Raw genomic sequence first — 23,167 nt, forward strand, 5'->3', positions numbered from 1 at the left:
CTTACTTTCAGTCGGAAAAACTTTTTCATATTTATTTTTTTATTGTTTTTTCAAAAATAATGATAGAAAATCCTGCCCCCTTTTCATGGAATTTCTCTTCTCCCATGACAAATTCCTCCAAGGGAAGATCATCCCACGTAGCCCCCTCCCTTCAACCCCCCCTCTCAACCAAAATCATCCTGGAAAGGATCTGTACACTTCCAAATAATCATTACTGTATGTTTGACGCTGGTCAAAGTTTGTATCTTGCAGTCCCTCCTCTGGGGACTGTGGGGGAGTAAGGGAGCCCCAAAGACATAGTTATTATGTTTTTCGACTATGCTGAACAAAATAGCTATCTCAAAATATTGATCCGTTGACTTTGGGAAAAAATGAGTGTGGGAGGGGGCCTAGGTGCCCTCCAATTTTTTGGTCACTTAAAAAGGGCACTAGAACTTTTATTTCCCTTTAGAATGAGCCCTCTCACGACATTCTAGGACCACATAGTCGATAATCATCCCTGGGAAAAAAACAAAAAAAAAACAAACAAACAAATAAACACGCACCCGTGATCGGTCTTCTGGCAAAAAATACGAAGTTCCACATTTTTGTAGATAGGAACTTGAACGTCTACACTAGGGTTCTCTGATACGCTGAATGCTATGGTGTGATTTTCGTTAAGACTCTATTACTCTTAGGGGGGTGTTTCCCCCTATTTTCCAAAGCAAGGCAAATTTTCTCAGGCTCGTATCTTTTGATGAGTAAGACTAAATTTGATGAAACTTATATATTTAAAATCAGCATTCTTTTGATATATCTATTGGTATCAAAATTCCGTTTTTTAGAGTTTACTATTGAGCCGGGTCGCTCCTTACTACAGTTCTTTACCACGAACTGTTTGAAAAGAAAGCAATATTGGGAACTAACAACAATTATGAGTTTTTAGCAAAAACTTTTTTGAATTCCTTCATAGCAATTAAAAATGTATTACCTTTTCTTTGCAGTAATCGGTAAAACAACAGCAACGAACTTTCAACCATGCAACTCAACACAACAACTCTCAATTCCTGTTTGTATCTTGATTATGATCAAATGAGATCTTTTGCGATGGAACACAGTTAATTTTTTGGTAAATTTGGTGCAGGAGTCCACTTCTGAACAAAAAACTTATTTCATTCTCTTCAGAGAAAACCTATTTAATTGAACTTAATGTTCTCTATCAGTTTAATTCAATTTCAGTGCCTTCCTTCCACCTAATGTTTGGATACGGCCCCGGGTAAATATTTATTTTGATGTACTTTTAGGGTCTCCATTTCTTTTAGTTTTTATTTATCACCAACTGTAAAAAAAATATCTTTTGCTGAATATGGTACTTCGGAAATGTTTTGAAGACTAAGATTTTTGATAATACAAGGATCTCAATGCGGAACAAGGCTAGACTATAATTTGATTGTTTGGTGTTCTTCTTAGTATTTACTACCCATCAAAACTACGGTATGTGTTTCCAATTGGAGAACCTCCCAGCAAAATCAGCAAGCCTAGAGTTTATTCGAAGCTTCTAGGGATGATATTTCGAAAGCACTTCAACGCAAATACCAAATGTGTTAAATTTTTAAAGTAGTTTTTCTGAAAAAAAAAAATAATTCTGCAGTTTATTCTAAAGATGGTAAATAATTGTCTTATACAAATTGAACGAATGCTGAACTGAATACAATTTAGGAATCATTCCCATAGACAGCGCTCAGATTCGTATTTCTAAACCTCTTTATCCTCACAGCACCCTTAAAATAAAGCGCATCTAAGCATATTCTTCCATGCAGTCGCTTAAGTGCCATTTTCGAGTCCTTCGGTTCCAGGGGGTCTAAATTGAGTAGGAGGGTCTAATTGGTCCATTTTGGAGTCCTTCGGTTCCGGGCTTCTAAATTGAGTAGATCTGATTTAGAACATAGTTTAGTTACAATTACAATGATGAACTTATTTTGATATATCACAGTTAATATATTTATACAGAAAAGAGAAAGAAAAAGAACAATTAAAAGTGTGCGTGAGAGGAAAAATAGATAGATAGAGAATAGGAGGCTAGAAAAAATTGAGAGAGACATATATCTATGGCGATAAATATTGCAAGATAGCTGTCTTGATTTCAAAGTTTCTTGTCCGTGTTTTTGCGATTTATTAATTGGATAGGTTGATAATTTCGGTTCTATTTTATTTTTTAGCCAAGAATGAATTACACAGAGGCCTCATCCAAGTACAATGACCTTGAACTGAAAACAACTCGAGAGCTTTTAGAGTCCATCAACGAAGAAGACAAGACCGTTGCACTTGCTGTGGAAAAAGCTATATCCCAAATAGAAGCTCTAATTGAATCGATAGTTGAACGAATGAAACATAATGGAAGGCTTTTTTATATTGGTACTTTAATGTTAAGTTTCTTAAATTAAGCCTGCTCTCGCGTCTAAATCCCTTTGAAAATTAATACAAAAATCTGTCCACTTTTCCTAGGCTTGTTTATCTCGAAAAATGCTTTTAGTCTATTAGAAACTCCAAATTTAATCATTGACTTTGATATATTTTTTATACAGTATAATATATTTACAAAAATTGTTCATTTACGTAATAATTAAAGACTATTTTGAAATGTGATAAGATACAACTATTTTTATGACCTTGTTTGAATCCCAAATGGCAACCCTTAAACTAAAGTAAATGTCTTAGGATCTTAAACTTTCGTTTGGGTCTGGAAGCCTCTTTTTTTATGCTTTTCCATGCTTGTTTACGTGATGTCATCTAAGTTGCTCGTTGCCCAATCTTTCTCGCATTCTCTTGGGTACATCTATAGAGCCTTTCGGCTCTGGTCAGGATACGAATTCAAGAAAAAATAAGGTCAGCGGGGATTATTTTTATTTCTTTGAAAAGTAATAGGTTTCAACTACTTTCATTACCATGTTCCAAAACCTGTTTTCCGTCTTATGTTGATAGAGAGCACCTCAAGTAATTGACCTTCATTAAGGCTTGTGGATTTTTTTTTAAAGTGAAATGTAGCCCAGGGCTAAAAAATTAATGACTGCTATCATTCGAAGAATTACGTTATTAATAATTAGTCTGGACCTTTTGACTGCAAAACAGAGCTTGGCAGGTAGCGTCAGGCCCACCAGTGTCAAATTCAAGTATGACTTTTGCCATGTTTAGGGGATAGATTTCAGATATATAGAAGGATATTTTCATCCACGTAAAAGGCATGATTATTGTAAATTTTTTGGATGAGGAACTGTTGAAGTTTATAATCCCTACTTAGGGTCGTCTAGGAAGGGGGATAGAAGGGGATTTCATATCCATACCTCCCTTGATTTTCACGAAACTATGCCACTGCTTGTTGGTCTTAGGTAAAAAATTATACAGGGTTATAAATAATCATTGGTCTTGGATAAATAACTATTCATAGGCGAAATAATATTATTATGATAACGTTCAAAGTTTACAATGGCTTACAAGTTGCGTAGGGTTTACAATGGAGCAGGACAATTATTATGCCTGAAGATGACAATTCATGGACGACAGCTACCAGGCTATCAACTGCTATCGGTCTCCGTAAACTAACTGTTGACTAACCGAAGCAAAACCTATTCTAGGAGCTGGAACAAGTGGCAGACTTGGCATTGTTGATGCATCTGAATGTCCTCCTACTTATGGCGTTCCACATGGACTTGTTGTGGGCCTTATAGCTGGTGGAGACTCTGCGATCAGAAGAGCGGTAGAATTTGCTGAAGATGACCCAGAACAGGGATGGAAGGACTTGCAGGTATTATATTTTTTTCGGTCTCTGGCTCAGTAAGAGACAAACACATGGGCTGATACCTTTCCCTGAAGTCAAGGAAAAATAATTGGAAGGGTCAAAATAAAAGGATATACGGCTTATTTTTGTAATTTTGAAGTATGTTCTTTACATATTGACCTAAAATGATATAACCTCCATTGGTTGAGTAGTTTGGACTATTCTGATAATTTCTTCGCCTTCATCGATTGTAAACCACCAAATTGTCACAATGGAAAAAGTTTTTAAATTAATTACTGTTCGTATTTTATTGACACAGTCTTTTTCATGAAAAATATAATATTGCATATCTTTTCAGTTTTCTTTTAATAAGAATCCGAAGTATGGGTGGCTATTTTCATGTTGGAGAAACTTTTTCAACAATTTTTAACTTTAGACTTTACGGTTGCTAATGCAAAAAAAAAAAATTTCTTTAACAAAAGGTGACTTTTTAAAATTTTGTGCGAAATTTTTTGTCTTTGATCACATGATATTGAGAAAATGGGTACTGACAGGAATTATTCAAAATGGCTCTACTGAACCGGAGTATAACTAATTATACAGATAATACCATTATGCATAAGACATTATGCAGAAGGATTATCAAACATCAAACTTTCTTTTTATTGCAACTCTGAATCAAATTGACTAGAATTTATTTTGTTTCTTTCTCTCAGATTTTACCACGAAAGTTTTCACTCATTACAATAAATCGGTCTTACATTTACTCCCTAGACTTATGTTTAACAGAAAGCAAGGAATTTAATATTAGTTACTAAGTTTTAAGAGCCTAAATCTCAAACGGTACTTTTTATTGGACTTGAACTTGACTCTTCCCTAAACTTGTGTCGAACTGAGCTTTACTTTTACCTGAACTTGACTCTTTAGATGAAAGCCGCTATTCAAATGCTCGAGCTAGGTTTCACTCACACTTGTCAATAAAAACAAATTTACCCTCAAATATAATGTCAATAATCTGTTCCTTGTGTAGTTTTGTGGTTTGATTCTTGCTCAACCAACAAGCGTAATTTTTATGATTAATCAATGAGAATGAAGATTAGATACGGAGTCAGATAAAATGGAGAACAAACTACAATCGGTAAAAATAAAATAAAAATCGGTAAACGAACTGATTTTTTGCAATTTAAATTATCTGCTTTTGTACCCTAAGAGGAATGTTAAGAAACGTTAACAAAAACATGGATCGCCCATATACATTGGCGTTTTTGTCTATGGTTGGGCGTACCTTCCCCCGGGGACTGTGGGGGACTAAGTCGTCCTAAAAGACCCAGTTATTAGTATAGCCAACTCGTTCAGCGACTGTGTTGAACAAAATGGCTATCTCAAAATTTTGATTCGGCGACTTTGGGGAAAAATGAGCGTTGGAGGGGGCCTTGTTGCCCTCCAATTTTTGGTCACTTAAAAAGGGCTCTAGAAATGTTAATTTCCGTTCGAATGAGCCCTCGCAACATTTTAGGAAAACTGGGTGAATATAATCACCCTTGGGAAAAAAACAAATAAAAAAACAAATAAACACGCATCCGTGATCTTTCTTCTGACAAAAAAAAACAACAAAATTCCACACTTTTGCAGTTTTGAGCTTGAAACCTCTACACTAGGGTTCTCTGATACGCTGAATCTGAAGGTGTGATTTTCATTAAGATTCCATGACTTTAGGGGATGTTTTCTTCTTCTTTCGAAAATAAGGCACATTTTTCTCAGGCTCGTAACTTTTGATTAGTATGACTTGCTGAAACTTATATATTTAAAATCAGCATAAAACTACAATTCTTTCGATTTATCTATTGGTATCGAAATTCCGTTTTTTTTAGAGTTTCGGTTACTATTGAGCCGGGTCGCTCCTTACTTACAGTTCATTACCACGAACTGTTTGACTACTGATAACAAAAAAACTTTAATGTATAAACAGTTTCACAGGAACCCTTAGAGTCCGTAATTTGTCTTATTAATTCTTTCTGTTTTCAGGCACATAATATTAATAGTACCGACACAGTAATCGGCATTGCTGCCTCTGGGAGAACGCCTTACGTAGTTGGCGCAGTTCAAAAAGCAAAATCAAACAGGATAAATACTGGATGCATTACTTGTAACTTACAAACTGCTTTGGCCAAATCATGTGATTATCCAATCGAGGTCATTGTGGGGCCTGAATTTGTAAGCGGTAGCTCACGGATGAAAGCAGGCACTGCACAGAAGATGGTTCTTAATATGATATCCACCAGTGTTATGATACGGCTTGGAAGAATAAAAGGAAATCGTATGGTGGATATGTCACTTAGTAATGCTAAATTAGTGAATAGAGGAATACGGATGGTTCAGGAGTTGCTTGGTATTGAAGAAGACGAAGCAAAAGAACTTATTGATAAACATAGAAATGTTCGGAACGTTTTAAATGCTTCAAGGAGTTAGTTATAAGTTTAGACAATTTTCTTGGTGTTTCAAAAACTAAAACTACTGAATTTTGTTTTAAGTGAAATCATTATATTGTAAACATAGAGAAATTCAGAAATTAATAGTACAAGGGTTAATTAGGATAAGATTTGGCATTGGTGACAGTATTTTTATTTTAGGCCAAGTTTTGTTTGTTTATGCTTGTTTTTGCAAAAGGTACAAAAAAAAAAAAATGGTTTTAAGGGTGACGTGACTTGAAGTACGCAAATGTTCAGCGTATATATCTGATAATAAGAATTATTGGTGCTGAGCAATCTGTGAATTCAGTCAGCTCGAAAAGTATTAAGAAGGATACGGGGGGGGGGGGAGGAGGGATTTATCCAGGAAACCTTCACAATAGTGTACTCGAAAACTCGTTAAAGTTTCCTGGCGACCGGATGAACAGCGTAGTAATTTATAGAGGATGCACAGACACTTAAAGCTTAAAACTTCTTCGCATGTCGACCAATAGGCTGCGTTCTGCAGGTACTGATCTCCTGATTCAAAGCCTTCAGCCGGGAGTGCGATGCGTGGCTGGGGGCAAGTCATTCGATGATTCCCGTGGAAGCGTTGGACAGACTGACAGAAGCAAGCTTTATATGTATGTGCATACATATATATATATATATATATATATATAGATAGAGAGAGAGAGAGAGAGAGAGAGAGAGAGAGAGAGAGAGAGAGAGAGAGAGGGAGAGAGAGAGAGAGAGAGAGAGAGAGGGATCGTACGAAAAGCACTCCGTCACTATTCCAATTTTCCCTTTGAGTGCCTGGTAAATTATGCACACATATAATTTGATCTCATTGTGATTCGATCCTATAGTCCTATCCCTTGTATCCCTGCATTGTGATTTGATCCTATTAAAATAAAAAAAATGAAGAATTTTCCTTATAGTTTTCTGTATTTTAAATTCCAAGTCTAAAATTACCCACTTTGATCAGATTTTACACCTTTGTTGTTTTTTTGCTTACATTTGATTAAGGAGGGGAGCGCTGCAATTACTTTTTTCCCAGGCACCACCAATCCTAGGATTGGCTCTAAGAAGAACCAAATACAGACAAATTCAAAACGAAATAATACATGCATTTACAAACACAAGCTTTAAGAAAATTATTTAAGGATCTGAGTTTCAAATTTCTTTATCCAGCTGGATTAGGCTAATGGACATCCTCCAGTATCAAGATTTGTTTAATGACCCCTCTTTCCATCCTTCAGAAATCAAAATCTAAGATCAAAATTTTTTTTTTTTTTTAGTTTTTACACACTACAGCAAACGAGTTGAATTTTTTTTCAAATTATATATTAAATTTCTTGCAGAAAAAGATTTTTAGTGTGACTTGGAAACAAGAAGGTTTAGTATAGGCACTGAAATAAGATAATTTCACTTGTCCAGATGTTCAGAAGCCGTATCAGAATACGGAACAGGCTACGTAGGAAATCCAAAAAAGCAGGAACACTGTTGATATGATTAGATATCAACAGGATATACATGTCGCTACGGAATGTACATACACATTGGATAAACATAACAACATTTAAAACAACATACAATAGTTGTTGACGTTTGCATTTGAGTATGGAGGTAAGTTTAGCCTACATATTATTTATTTTTATACGGACTTAGTAACCTTTATTTCTAAAAATTATTTATGCTTAAAAAGGAAAAATATGTATCGTAAGTAAAAACTGGGCAAAGAATGCAGCATTAGACTTTTAAAGTCCCTACTGCCGGTGCTCACCTTTGTTTCGGGGCCATTGAGCCAGGAAGTGCAACGACGGTCTGGGGGCCAGCCATCCTGTGCTTTAGCACACCCTTCCTGTTTGCCTTCCCAGATTTCTCTAGGTACTTAGTTCCACCTCGTTCGACTCTGTCTGAGCTTACAGAGTCACCCCACCGACCACAGACCAAATAACCAACGACACCAGAACTCGAACCCCTGTCCTAATCTATAGGGTGTAAAGAAAGAGGCTATGAATAGATTGGGATGGAGGAGGAGCGTGCGTAACTGTGTGGGACTCCGGTGGCTAAGTGCTACAGTGAGTTGTTGATAATAGTATCAATAGTGAAATTTTTTGGCTAAAAATTCTCAGCTTAATGTGCAGCACATTCGGCAAGCAAATAAGTTAATAATTCGATGCAGTGCGACCTTACATTTGACACCACAACCCATAAAGCAGATGTATATATTATAACTGTTTAGGTAAAATAACAGTTTTGCCTTGTTCAAAAATATAGCAGAAAATTTAATTTTGACGCAACTCATCAATGTCTACTATAAACCTAAAGACTAATCTCTACTTTGACCAGTTTCAAGCTCTTTTTGCTTGTCATTTCCTTTGGAAGATCTCAAAGAGTGCATGAGATCCGCTAATATTGGTTTTGGAAGTACGTTTGATGAGATTCATCAGTCTCCCTAAGACAGCTGAATCCTATGGAGGGCCTCAAGTTTTCATAGAAGACTATGACTTGAGGTTCCAGTAGTTGATAAAATTACCAAATTATCTCTATTTCCCTTTTTTAATCATCCTTGTATTTAGCTTAGGACACAGAAAATTCCACTGGAGTAAGGTTATCCTTTCTCCTACCAACTCCTGAGCTTGACAGGGTCTACTTCATTGGCTGTATTGTTAATGATTCTTTCTGTTTACTTTTGTCTGGTTTTCACTTAGGTTGATATGACCCTCCTGGGTGAAAAAAAAAACACCTGAACTTTTTTTATCTCCGAGTTTCCTAAAAGTTCCTCATTTTACGTAATTGCCCTCTATTTTGTAATTTTTTGGCCATGCCTGTGATTTTAGCGTAATCTTAATAGCCTCTGCACGAAGAATTAGCTTATAAACAATGAGAAGATTTGAAGCCTCGGATGTTGTGAATCTAAAATAAAAATAGTTGACAGGAGTGCCTATTTCAACTAGATTTAATAGGTTGAACAAATTTACAAAATCAACAGCCGTCAGTTGTGTTGAACCAATTTGTATTTATTACCAAAACTTTTAGGTGATCTTCTAGCCTTACATTACCGGCTTTGGATCACCAGCCTGATAGTCTAGCTTAGCATTACCAATTTGGATTGCCACAAGGTGCTTAGGGGTAGAGGGATGTCTTGAAACAGAAAGTGTTTAAGTCACGTCACTCGTAAGGAAGGAACTATTTGTGGAACTGACGGGAAATAAAAATGAAGAAAACAATTCATGTCTATAAGGCCACTGTTAGATCTATTTTCTTCTATACAGTTGAGATTTGGCCGTGGAAGGTTCTTCATCTCCATAATATGGAGGTCTTTGACCACCACTGTTTACAAAATCTTGAGGATTGGATACTCCGACAAGGTCTCGAATGCTGATATGCACCACTACTAGTGTAACACTGAACCCACCACCACGGTTGTCAAACAGAGAAGACAGTATAGGCTTGAACATATGCTGAGAAGTCCCAATGACCGCATCATCAAGCAAGGGCTTCTAGCTGCTCCTTTGCCAAATTGGCATAGGCCTCCTGACGGTTAATGGAAAAATTGGTGAGCATTTGTCAAAAACGACCTCGACACAATTGGTCAATGTCGAAAGTTTGGCAGAAAGCGGGAGGTCTGCTGAATCCAATTTTCTGAAGAGTTGGCACAATATCGAGACAAGTACGAGTCAATCATTCACAAAATTCTATATCCCGTCTGAGTAATCTGCATCTGGTCCATCAGCAAGTACCAAATACAAGTAAGCACTTTTATCGTTTTTGGCTACCCCATATTTCCAAATTATGCTTAGTTTTGTGTTAAACTAGTCATCTGAGTTTTCACCAGTGTTTAAGCATTGTTTAAAATTGTGTTTATGTTTACTAAAATAGGTTTAGCAAAACCTATGGAGTTTGGTATTAGCAAATAAATGGATAAATTAACCAGCTAGCCATTTAGAAGTCAAACAAAAAGTGCGTTCCTCACCTCAACTATCAGCCCAAATAATTAATTATTTGTAATGACTTTCCACTTTAAATGCCTGATTATAACAAATTTAGCTCGCACAATTCTTATAGAATTATGTGAGAGACACTAGAATTGTGCTCCATTTTGTGGTTGTAATCATACAAATTCAACCATGATTTTATGCTATCCGCTGGGATAAATGTCTAGTATTTTTTATTAGGGAGGGGGCAAGAGGGGTTCATATCTGGATCTTCAAGGGGTATTCCAAATTATTGAAGAGAAGCTGTCCCTCCATCTCCGACCGACGCCCGTCGTAATCCGTTGTCTTGAACGAAAATAATAAAAAATAGTTAATTTCATGAATTATAACTGAGTCGCAGAAACACACACTTAACAGAGCCATCTTGATTTATCACGAGAGTAACCAAGTTGTTGCTGTTATTTAAATCTTAAAGACGAGGAAATTCGCAATGGGTGAGAGATACAATATTCATAGTCAGCTTGAGCATTTGCAGTCTAAATATATTGGAACCGGTCATGCCGATACAACTAAGTAAGCATACGTTTTGGTATAAGATTGTGTTTCTCATCTAAGCACAGTAATAACAAAAAAGTAGCCTGTTACAATTCAAATCCTTCTAAACATAGGCCCCTTGTGTGACAGTTGATTCCATCTCCCAATGCTGATATACCTTGCTTTAACAACATAATAATTTTGATTTTTTCATTAAATTGATAGGTAAACACAGCATAGGCTACTAATTCTAAACACAGCCTAGGCTACTAGGCTAATTGCTACCAGTATAAATGTATTGTAAGCCCTAGCATAGGCTAAACTATAAGGGATCCTTAAAATAATGTTGTGTTCCTTATTTTTTGATTTCTCAAAGAACTAAGGGTAAATATGTGACTTCATATTATTGACTTGCCAATAAAGTGAACATACCACTTGATGTCTTTTTATGCTCTTTATGAATATAATAATTGATTGTAGGCCTAATGCAAATTTGAATTTAAGCCCTGTTTGACCTGATCTAATGTAACCTAACCAACCTTATTAAAAATAATTTTGGCACTGAGAAATGTAGTATTATTTTGTCAGAAATGACTTTAAAAAATGACATTGCTGAGAAAACATAATATTATTTTGTTGGAAAACAACTGATAACTCATACTTTAATTGAAAATTCATCATTTTTTAGAGCTCAAAAAGTGCTTAAATATTAATTTTGTAATAGAAGCTATTATTTTATTCATAAAGAGTATACAGAAAGGTATTGAGTAGTATGTTCACTTTATTGGTAATATGAATAGTCATATATTTACCAAACTAAGATAGAAATATAGATTAGTATAATTCTGGTTTAGGGGCTTTCTGCTATATTGGAAAGTAGTTGAGCTAGAACTCTTAGGAATACATCCAGAGTAATAATGCATCCAAATTACATATTTGGTAAAATTCTAGTTTTGTTATGTTTTGCTATCTTGAAGAGAGGTTAGGTTAGGAAAATGAAAATTTCAAGAATGGTTCTACTGACTAAAGTATGTCCTAGAAATACCTACTTCTAGTAGGTATTTACCTTCTAGTAAGTATTACTTACTACTTCTAGTAGGTGTTTTGAAATACCTGCTTCTCCAGATAGGTACTTTGCTCTTTATTCCTCTAGAGGGCAGCAACCTTTAGATGTGTTGATGTTTTAAAAGTGAAACCTTGCAAAATAGATATTTTGCTTAAATGAAGTACAATAAAACTGTTTTCAGCTTCATAACTTTTCTCAGTCCCAATTTAAGCTATGAGGTTTCAAAGATCTGCAAATACATTTCCAGAATTTAGAAAAAAAACCTGCTGTGGCTTAAAATTCTATTCAAATAATGGAAATTGCATTTTGCAGAATTAAAACCAAAGAAAAAGGAAGTGATAACTGAAAATTAAAGTAAAATATTGTTCTGTCAAAATTTGTATAGGTATAGACCTGTCAAGTAGGCAAACTCCTAAGACTTAGAAATCAGAAAAGGATTAACATAGAAGCTTGACAATACTTTCCCAGTGTATATTTTTGGCCCTGGATTCATTACTAAAAATTTTGTTTTCATAACCTGACCTCTTACCAAGATAGCAAAAAGTAGCTAAACTAGAATCTTACCATACATTTCACATGTATTTTTCAATGCTCTTTTTTCATTCTGTGTATCCATAAACTAAATCAATGCTGACAAAATCAAGAAACTGAAAACATATGGGCAACATTTAATTTTGGCTGTATATTTGCATATTGGGGGGGGGGAAGAGAAAATATAGTGAAATTGAAAAAAATGCCTAATGTCAGTTTAGAACTGAGAATTTAATATCAGTATACCTGTAAGGCTAGGACTCCCAAGTCTTTGTTTTGGTTTCTGGCCATAGGTACAATACCCCTCTTAAATGATCCTCTTAAAGATATATTAGCAAATGCAGCTTGTTTAGAAATGCTATGACCAAAAAGAAAAAGATCTTGGCTGTACCATATATGAGCTGTATTAGATAGAGCAAAACAGTCTTATATTTGTAATATGGGACTAGGATAACCCGAGAAAGATGAATTACTGATGTCAATAAGAGTTGAATAGAAGACCAAGAAATCCAGATTTAGAAGAAATGTATGCCCAGGTTAAGGAAGTTTTTGTAATTTTGAGTACTGTTTCAGGTTATACTGAAACAATGATACTTTGATTTGAGATACTACAGATTTGGTTTTGTATTTGAGCAAATAGTCTACCATTGAAAAATAGAAAAAAGATGTTTGATGAAAAAAAGCTGGTCGCAGGTGCAGAGTGTTCTTGTCCCAGGTACAATCTTGTAGTGGAGGATTTGGCACATTCTAGCAGGGTGCCAGCTTTTATCATTTAATTTAAATAATCTTTTTGAGGGGTTAATCCTGGAGTTCCTAAGGATCCTGCAAATGTCTTTAAAAAGGAAAATCTTCCAGGTTTGCAAAGACAAAACGGTAGAAAAGAAAGTAATTCAAGTTTATGTTTTTTCCTGTGTTTTTGTTTTTAGGAAGTGGAAAGATGAATATTCTTATAAGTTATGATATTGTGATGTGTGCTTTAGGATGCTATTTTGTATGGTCTTACATGGCTTGAAATTAAACTTACTATAGATATTGCACCAAAGAGTAGTTGGATATGTAAATATCAATTTGATAGCAAGTCAAGAACTACCAATTTGACATAAAAACAGCAGCTGAGATGAGATATCTTATAATTGCTTGACAGAATACTGCTGGAAATAACTTCTGGGCTTCAAAAATTTTGGGACCTGGAGAATAAATTTACTTTTTTAAAGCATTCCAACATACTGCATCTGAATTTAACTGTAGGTCAGGATACTGCTTGTAAGGACATTAGCAAAGAAGAGCTTCAGATCCAGAGGATGCAGATGTTGGGGTTGATCAGTGCTTCTGAAGATCAGACCAAGCCTCTCAAAGGATGACTGCTCTAGCTTTTGGTGTGTATCCAACAGCACAACTGAACAACCATGCTCAGATTATATTTAATTCAGTTGCAGTCATTTTTGGCTGTCAGAATAAGTATTGTGAGTTGTGAGAAGAGTTTCTCAAAGACAAAGCTTATAAAAAGAAGCTACCTTGTGTACTTATTAATGGTAAAAGGTTCTTCTTATTGTAAAACCTGAGCATTTACAGTCTAAGTACATTGTGTGTGCAAATGCCAATTCACATAACTATTTTTAGAATTTAGAATTAATTTTAGAATTGTATTTACGTGACTGGGGGGGAGTTTGACACCATAACATGTTTTTTCTGTTGAATTGACCCAAGATTTTTTTTTACAACTATCTCATATTGTCTTCTATTGACATTTTTTTACAGCAGTTTCCTACATTATGTACTTTCTGATGTGCACATATACTGTGCATGTAACCCCTCACAAGGTTTTGAAGTTGGTGCAGTCTGCTATATTGGACTTATATCAACTTTTTTGGGAAGTTTGACATACCCTACTAGCTTTTTCAAAAATATGTAAAAAAACAAAATGACTTCACCATCTTAAAGGGCAGAAAGGAATCACTATAAGTTATAAGCAAATCATTTTTATGTCAAACTGACTGGCATCAAAAGGCCAGACTACACTTTTTTCTGTTGCTTTGGGGTAACTTTGACAGTGTTGGACTTACCAAACAGGTAAAGATTACAAGTATCTTAGCTAAGGTGCACAAATCACTAAATGTGAATGATTGCTTGTATTTTAAAAAAGAAAAACTTATCACACAAATTATGGTTTGACTTCAGATGCAAAAAGTGACTCACAGCTGTTGTAGCTTATGTGTATGGGTATAAAACAAAGATCTACTGACGCTTGACAGTGACTGCCTTGTACAAAACAATAACCTGACGGATTTGGGGTATTTCAAATGGTCCAGTTCCCACTAATTTGACTAGTCCTGCAAAAATGTATTCATCATCAACAGTATTAATATCGTATTTCTTTGGCCAATTGAATGAGTAGGTGGCAAGACTCAAGCAGTGAAGAAAGTTGAACTTAACTTTTCCCTCGCCAGGAAAGTCTAGAACCCTTTCTATGTCCCAAACTTGTTGTTCCTTCCTGGCATTGTATCTAACTGCATAGTACTCATTTTGCTTGGGATTCATCTTTTGGTTACTGGGTTTTTCCTTGCCATCACTGTCAGTTTCTTGAATAGTATCCTGAGTACTCTGATCATCCTCATCAGAGCCAACTTCAAGAATAATGTCTGATTTGCTATCACTTCAGTCTCTATTTGATTTCCTCTTAGGAAGAAATTTTTTTTTTCGATTTCACTCCCTTTCCATCTGAACTTTTCTTCTTTCATTTGCCTTTTGCTTTCAGGTTTTCTTTCCTCTTTTGATGTTATTACTTCTATTTCTCTTGCAATTTTCTTCCATTTCTCTATTCCTGAAACTGATGGTAGGTTATGCTGCTTGATTAAGTCAAGAAGAATCTTCAAAAGTTTTTGATTGGTTGCCAAACAACCTCCTTGGACTAATGGTAACAGAAACGGTAATTTTTTCTACTTCAGTGTTGATGGTGGTTTCGACTTTAGATGTGCCTGCCTTTTTCTTTTGTTCCTTTTTCATTTGTGAATAGCATCTCAGCTTAGCAGGTTTAAACACAGGTTAGGTCACAGTGGGACACTCAGATCAAAGATTCCAGTTGCCTTGAATGGCTTCTCGATCAGGCTAGGAGAAAGATAGGTATCCCATACCTTTGATAAGAGACTTACAAAACCCTTCTTCAACAGAATGTCACCAGTGTGATCCCTCTGTCATTTCAAGAGATTGTGATCACAAGACACTTTCATTCCCTCGAAAACCACTTTACCAAGAGATTGAAGGATGTAGGATGTATGTGGAGATGGCTTGAGAATTGTCACATTATTTTTGCCTGCAAGTTTGATAAGAGTGAGAGAAAGGTGTGAGTCATGTCCATCTAAAGGTGAGGAGTGCCTTTCCTTTTACTTGAGGAAGAAATTGGAATTCAAACCAGTTCACAAAGAGATCAGACGTTCTCCACCCTTTCTTGGTAGATGAGTAAGATGCACCAGGGTAAGCTCCATCTACAGGCATCCAGGAGGTCCAGATATTCTTAACAGAGAAAATCATTAGAGGTGGGAGTTTTTCTCCTTTGTGCTGATACAAGCCAAGATAATTTACTCTCATGTCTATTACCACCTGTTTTACAACTGGCTGGTGAGCCTTTGGATCCAGAAACTTTTGTGTTGAATCAGCACTGGGGCTTTTCAAAGATTATCCATTGCCATGACAGTTTCATGCAACAACTCATAAACCAATCATTTTGAAGGGGCCAGATTGCTGCAAAAGTCTTTTGTTTTCTAGTCTTTCTGGTTTCTTTAGTGAGATTTGTTTCAGCACTTGAACCCCACCCACCAGTCATGACCAGGCTGGCTGTCCTTAAATCTTGTTTGAACTTTGTTCTTGGTGAGATAGTCTTGCACTTGGTCAGGAAATTCTATCTTGCTGAGACCTATGCCAATCTTTTCAAGTATTTGGAGACTCTTGAGTCATATCCTTTTTCTATTTCAGAGGGAACTTCTTGGCTCCTCCCTCCACCACAAAATGGCTCTTTGACTTCTGCCTTCTTCATAAGATGGTTATGCAAGGTAATATGCAGTATCTGAAAAACTTTGGAAGCCTGTAGCATAGACATTCTCTTTGAAGATATCTCTGCTAGCGCGTTTTGTAGCATAGTTGCATCGTTTGTTCCTCCAACCCCGCACTGTGCTTCCCAAACATAATTTCTAGGCATCTAGAAAAGACAAAAGAATTATGAATGAATGGATGGATTTATTCAAAAACCCATCACAAGCAAAGGTTAAGATGGAAAAACAATGAAAACAGAGAAAGATAAACGAGAGCAGGCACAGAACTACAATGCATGAATGAACAACACAACACTACATTCCACTAAGTAAGTAGAGCCATCTAAGGATGATTACTAACTTCAATTCTTATAAAGCTTAGAATCTGTTTTACCATTTAAAATATTGATCTTTGGTAACATGGTGTAAGTCCGACACCCCTGCCAAACTTCCCCCATAGGGGGTAAGTCTGACTTGTCGGGGTTTATTGGGGGTAAAACTGATACTCCGCTTATCTCTTCAACTAATAACATTAGTTTGTTCAAACAATATAAGGAAGATGCCCCTGGTCGTCTAGTTTCTAAGAAATGCAAAAAAAATTCTTTATCTCAGTTGGATGAAATGTGTTGACTGTGGGAAATAAATTTCATTTGTTGTGTCCACTATTGCTCTAAGATACCTTTCTTTGTTTGCTGACTATTATTGCTATTGTACTAAGGCTGTTAGTCAGGGTATGTGTTTGTTTTGGGGCTTGTGTCTTATTTTGATAACCTTATATTTATGTAAAGAAAATCAAAGAATTAAGGACTACTCAAGGAACAAATAAAGTTCAACTCCTTTTGCAAGGAATTGCCATTTTTCGGTATGATGGGTAGTAGGACCAACAGAGTGGTTTTATTATTATTAATTGGATATGGCTCATTAAAATTAGGTTTGGTTCAATGCTGTTGTTTTAGAGATCCTATTCAAAATGTCTTGGATCAAGATTATGTGTGACTAGGACAGTAAAGATTTTGACTCTATAGATGCAGTCATTTAGAAAGTAAGCACTCCAATTAACCATGCCTGGAAGCCCTTTTTCAACTGTCTTGTTTAGGTGTAGAAGAATGACATCTACTGGTGTAGTCGATTCCAGTAGTTATATGATAAACAAATTAGTGTTATAAGATGACATATGATGAAAGCTGTGCTGGATGTTAGCAATGATATAGTTTGACTCTTTATAGTTTAGGATACGTTCTCCCCCAAAAATTAGTTTTATCCCTAGGATCAATCCAAAGGATCATCATAAAGTATACCATAAAAAAACCATTCAAGTTTATGTGTAGAACCAATTCTGGCCTAAGTAAAATTTAATGAGTGGAACCTTTATATGTTAAATTCTAGTCTAAGAAAAACTTAATGAGTGGAACCTTTACATGTTAACACAATATTTTTTTTTGCTTAGATTTGTCTCCACTTTTCAATATTACTGTATGCTTCAGAATTTTGAGTCTTCTTAAATGAGTAAAAGGAATGTCTAATAAGTCATGTTAAAAGTTCTTCTTTTAGACTGGGCAGAGAAAACACCCTCTTTGAAATTGAGTTAGTTTTAGTTTTCTTTCAGTGTTTGCTCTTACAGCAGGGCTAGGTGTTTTTTCTGTAAGTAAGTTCCCTTCAAGATGCCAAAGTGTTATTTTGAAAACTTAAAAGGGATAAGGTACTTACTTTTAACCATTATACACTAAACAGATTACTCACGTGAGGTAAACGGATCAATAAAAGTACCAAGTTTCACAAAGTATTTCGGGCATATACTGGTATTACTAACAACTCATTTGAGTACCAATCTGCCTGAGGCCAGCATCCTTGCTTACCCTCCACTTCCATCCCAATTTGTTCAAAGCTTCAACCTCTGCTGCCTACCATGGTGGTCCATTAAAAAAAATCTTTTTAAATATTTTTGACCTAAAAACAAAGTTTTTGGCAATCTATCGTAAATTTCGGCATAGTAAGTAATATCCTTTCTTTCATTACAGTTCTTGAAAGTAGGGCCATGCCACTTTGTTTTGTAGTCAATCGAATATGGCCAGTCAACCAAATTCCTAAAACTATCCTTAGACAATTTCTGTAGAAAATATCTAACATATCTTTTTCCGACATTCTTTTCCCTCAACCTTTCGAGCATATCGATGATCATTCCTGCTGAATTCGTGTCGTTAATATAACTAGTGTAGATTCTGCCTTAAATTGTGCATTTAAGATTTGAGAAAATTAGATGTTTGGGTAAAGATGTTTTCTCATTTTTTGTAGCTTTTCTTTCAGTTCTTTCGGCAGAATTCAAGTATTAAAATCTAGCTGTCATCTAACTAGATAATCTTTTTAAGCTTGGCATATTTATTTCATTTTTTTAAGGTATGAATGGCTAACGAATCAGCATCGTGATTCTTTTGCTTCTTACATTGGGCACCATGACCTGTTGAATTTTTTTGCCATCTCAGAAAACGAAGCCAAAGCTAGAATCAAGTTCAATTTAATGGAGAAGATGTTTCAACCTTGTGGACCACCTCCAGAAAAACCCGAAGATTAAAAATAAGCAATCTTTTTCTTAGCTTTCTCACTTACTATTATTAATTTTTTTGTGAAACTGAAAACTGAAAGTGCTTCAGTTTTGTTTCCAAGTGGCGTCTACTTCTTAATTATTAAATCTCTTCTTACACTCACACAGCTTTTTTTCTGAAGTAAAACGGCTTACATATAATAGATATAGGAGAGTGCATGGCTGCTGATTGCCATGCTGTCAAAACGTGAATGGCTAACACAAAAGCATTGTGTCAAGAAGAAAGGAAAAAAAAGAATTTGTTGAGTTGGGTACATTCTTTGACCTTTTCTTATGAGCATAACTAAAGTAACCAGAAAAATGGTTAATTATCCAAACATATAGCAAATTATTGCAAAGTTGTAAAGATCTTGATATTTTGTAGAAAGAGGGCTCAAAGGTCAGCGTGCGTACAGTTTTATCATAGGTAATAAGATAGAATGTTATAAATAAAACGAATTATTCTATAATTTTTGCATTATCATTTGTTTTTTAATTCCAAATATGGTAAGATTTACAAAGCTTGGCGCTTATAAAATTTCAACTTTCAAGCAGAGGCTGTGTAATAATGACAAATTAGCTATGATGAAAAGAAACTATTATAAAGGAATATGAAATTTTACTGGTGGGTGACTACCTAGGGGCTTAAGAGGTTATCCTTATGTTTCCTGTGCAAAAGTTGAATGACGACTGAAATGCATGGTTTACATTCTCACCCAAATTCTAAAGGGCAAAACCACAATAAGGCAAAAAGTGGGCGAATAGGTAGAATTGTACTCTGCTCACATCATTAGCTTTGAGTCTAGTGGAGGGAGGAGTAAATATGAAAATTCTTTCAAGATTTAAACCAAAATGTTGAAGCTTTCGGGGCATTTTGATTGGTACATTGAGGAACGATCAGTGCGCAGCTAGTTCCATATCTTTTTAAATTCCCCCCTCCACATTGATCCAAATTTTGGAAAAAGCCATTCTGTTTAAAATAGTCCAAAGATTTAAGAATTCTGCCGATGGGGATTCCATACCCCCAGAGCCCTTGGACATTGATTGTAAATTGTGTAATTAGCCCATGATTTACATGCAGGACTTATCATTGGGAAAGGGTGAAATGTTTGACCCCAGGCGTGTTCGAAAAGGGTAAGGTTATTAATGTGAAGTTTAAGTGAACGTTTAGAGGTATGTTGAACTACACCAAAAGACACTATGCGCATCCAGGTTATCAAAAAGGTGTATCTGCAATATCTTGGAACGAGCTAAGGGTATTAACTTGAAATATTCAGTGCCACCACTACTGCTACTATTGTTACGATTGCAACCGTGACTACTTGCGACTGCAACCGCTTTTAGCTGGGACTACTCGTGACCCTGACTGCAACTACTTGCGACTGTGACTACTTGTGGCTACTCCTAGTAAATTTTGAAGGAAATATTGAACAACATCAAACATGTTTTTAACTTGACCAGTCATGACATTCATTAATTCAGTGCTTTGAACTTAATTTAATTCAAGAATGTGATTTCGCAATATTTTGTTTTGGATTAAATCCTGTAAAGCTTGCTAAAATTCAGTGACTGTTATTTCGCAATATTTTGTTTTGGATTAAATTGACCTGGCCTAGATTCAAGCTATTAATTGCTAGTTGGATAATATATGAGTTTCATGCTGGACTGACCGTCTCTGGACTCTTGATTTCATTACAATTCGAACTAGTTTCAAGTAAGTGCTAATTTAAGCCTGATCGTAGTGTGCAGGTTTGCAACCCTGTTTCCAACTGCAAGTATACCATTTACACCTATGTAAGCCTATTGGATCATTTACACTACTAAAAACAAGCTATGCATAATTGTGAATATGTGCACTGCCCTGTATTGAACTTTCGGCAAAATAACTGAGAAGAAGGAATTCAAGACGATATTATTATTCAAAACACAATAGACTTATTTGAATGCGGTGTTGTTGCTAAAAGAAAAAAAAATTGGGCGAAGGTTTGCGACTAACGATAATTGCTCACGGAACATCGGCACGAAAGCTTCTACAAATAATTTCAAGATATTCTTGACCTTATTAAAATATTGGACTCTGAAGAGGTATCGACTCCGATTTATTTTATCAAGTCTCCTACTGAGATTCCCATTCTGCCCGAGTGGGCTTACTCTAGGCTTTCTACAAAGGTTAATCGAGTGGAAAAACTACTCAAGGTCGTTGCGACAAAGCTGGATGCTTATGAATTGAATTACCCGCAACTGTCATAGCCTGCAATGCCCGGCCTGCATGCTACTATTGTTGTGTCGAGCCTTCCCCCTACTCTCTCAGACCAAATAAAACGAAAAGTTGTGATAGATCTGATAAATGTCATGAATCAGTCACTGGTATACGTCCTGTACGTGACAAACTGATTATTAATATAGATAAGTCAGTTGCCGAAGATTTCCGTTGTTGTTGTTGTTGTTTGGGGTTTGACGCGTTCGACCAATAGGTCATATGCGTTCGTATCACTTAGTTGTTCTGTGCCTTCTATGATCACTAGCTTGCTTGGGTGTCACTTAGTCATTATTCACTGAGCCAGAACAGATTATAGGGAATGAACCAAACCAGTAGTCTTAACAAATCTGCCTAATAGGTTTGTGCTTAGTTTTTTAGCCCAAGGAAGAGACGTGTGATGTCCCAGAACAGAACGCATTGTGAACGCACTAAATGCCTTCTCACAGCAATTTCTTAGTACTTCTCTCTCTTTCGTATTTTCTACAGTTAAAGATGATGTGGCGTATATCTTCATACACTCCACAAGTGTCACAGTTGGGGGATGGAGCCATTTTCCACTGGAATAGTGTTGATTTTGTCTTTGCATGGCCAAATCTAAGACGAAATAGGCAGGTAGAAAGGATGCGAGAAGTGAGGTACATTTCTTTTGAAGGCTGCTTATCAAACAGTTCGTGGTAACGAACTGTAGTAAGGAGCGACCCGGCTCAATAGTAACCAAAACTCTAAAAAATGGAATTTTGATACCAATTGCTACATCAAAAGAATCGCATTTTAATGCTGGTTTTAAATATATAAGTTTCATCAAGTTTAGTCTTACCCATCAAAAGTTACGAGCCTGAGAAAATTTGCGTTATTTTAGAAAATAGGGGGAAACACCCCCTAAAAGTCATGGAATCTTAACGAAAATCACACCATCAGATTCAGCGTATCAGAGAACCCTACTGTAGAAGTTTCGAGCTCCTATCTACAAAAATGTGGAATTTTGCATTTTTTGCCACAAGGCAGATCACGGATGCGTGTTTATTTGTTTTTTTGTTTTTTTGTTTTTTTTTGTTTTTTTTTTCCCAGGGGTGATCGTATCGACCCAGTTGTCCTAGAGTGTTGCAAGAGGGCTCATTCTAACGGAAATGAAAAGTTCTAGTGCCCTTTTTAAGTGACCAAAAAAATTGGAGGGCACCTAGGCCCCCTCCCACGCTAATTATTTTCCCAAAGTCAACGGATCAAAATTCTGAGATAGCCATTTTATTCAGTGTAGTCGAAAAACCTTATAACTATGTCTTTGGGGACGAATTACTCCCCCACAGTCCCCGTGGGAGGGGCAACAAGTTACAAACTTTGACCTGTGCTTACATATAGTAATGGTTATTGGGAAGTATACAGGCGTTTTTAGGAGGATTTTTTTGGTTGGGGGGAGGGGTTGAGAAGAGAGGGATATGCTGGGGGAACTTTCCATCGAGAATTTGTCATGGGAGAAGAAAATTTCCATGAAGGGAGAGCAGGATTTACTAGCATTATTTAAAAAAAAAAACAATTAAAAAATAAATGTGAAAAAGCTTTTTCAGCTGGAAGTAAGGAACAGCAATAAAACTTAAAACAAACAGAAATTATTACCCATATGAGGGGCTCACCTTCTTCTAATACCTCGCTCTTTACGCTAAAGTATTTTTAGTAATTTCAACTATTTATTCTACGGCTTTTGAGATTCAGGGGTCATTCTTAATGAATTGGGACAAAATCTAAGCTTTAGTGTAAAGAGCGAGGTGCTGACGATGGGGCGAATCCCCTCATATATGCAATAAAAACATGAGAATACAAAAGTTCTTTACGTAAGCTAATTAATAAGTTACGTAAATCTTTTACCAATAAAAATATTCGTAAAAAATTAAAAGTTCTAGTTGCTTTTTTAATTAACCAAAAAATCGGAGGGCAACTAGGCTTCGTCCCCCGCTCTTTTTTTCTCAAAATCATTCGATCAAAATTACGAGAAAGCTATTTAGCAAAAAAAAAAAAAATATGCAAATTTCGTTT

At 35.8% G+C, this 23,167-nt stretch overlaps 2 protein-coding genes and 1 long non-coding RNA gene across 8 annotated transcripts in view; 2 read left to right on the forward strand and 1 right to left on the reverse strand.

Moving 5' to 3' along the window:
• Positions 1-6,315, forward strand: part of LOC136031397 (N-acetylmuramic acid 6-phosphate etherase-like) — a 28,188-nt gene extending 21,873 nt beyond the window's left edge. Inside the window, exons 1-4 of one of the 4 annotated variants that reach the window (XM_065710940.1) lie at positions 1,014-1,255; positions 2,199-2,394; positions 3,612-3,781; positions 5,780-6,315. In XM_065710940.1, coding sequence (XP_065567012.1) covers positions 2,205-2,394; positions 3,612-3,781; positions 5,780-6,223 — 804 coding nt within the window. In that variant the 5' untranslated portion in view covers positions 1,014-1,255; positions 2,199-2,204 and the 3' untranslated portion in view covers positions 6,224-6,315. Of the gene's footprint in view, positions 1-983; positions 1,256-2,198; positions 2,396-3,611; positions 3,782-5,779 lie in introns of those variants that run through there. The other 3 variants (XM_065710939.1, XM_065710938.1, XM_065710937.1) reach the window with 3 other exon arrangements.
• The window catches only part of LOC136031400 (uncharacterized), a 56,234-nt gene continuing 34,695 nt past the window's right edge, over positions 1,629-23,167 (reverse strand). For 2 of the 3 annotated variants that reach the window (XR_010618503.1, XR_010618501.1), the window contains exon 3: positions 1,629-1,897. This is a non-coding gene — a long non-coding RNA (uncharacterized LOC136031400). Of the gene's footprint in view, positions 1,898-14,116; positions 16,469-23,167 lie in introns of those variants that run through there. The other variant, XR_010618502.1, reaches the window with a different exon arrangement.
• On the forward strand, positions 10,601-19,003 carry LOC136031399 (splicing factor 3B subunit 5). The gene is made up of 2 exons (XM_065710941.1): positions 10,601-10,718; positions 18,696-19,003. The coding sequence occupies exons 1-2, from the start codon at positions 10,636-10,638 to the stop codon at positions 18,868-18,870; spliced, it is 258 nt and encodes an 85-aa protein (XP_065567013.1). The 5' UTR covers positions 10,601-10,635; the 3' UTR covers positions 18,871-19,003.

Source organism: Artemia franciscana, chromosome 9 (assembly GCF_032884065.1).
Source record: "Artemia franciscana chromosome 9, ASM3288406v1, whole genome shotgun sequence".
Classification (NCBI taxonomy): domain Eukaryota; kingdom Metazoa; phylum Arthropoda; class Branchiopoda; order Anostraca; family Artemiidae; genus Artemia; species Artemia franciscana.

Excerpts from the sequence above, each read along its gene's own strand:
- LOC136031399 (XM_065710941.1), top strand. The coding sequence starts at position 10,636 with ATGGGTGAGAGATACAATATTCATAGTCAGCTTGAGCATTTGCAGTCT. Across the intron at positions 10,719-18,695 it reads GGTCATGCCGATACAACTAA|GTATGAATGGCTAACGAATC; the intron begins GTAAGCATACGT and ends CATTTTTTTAAG.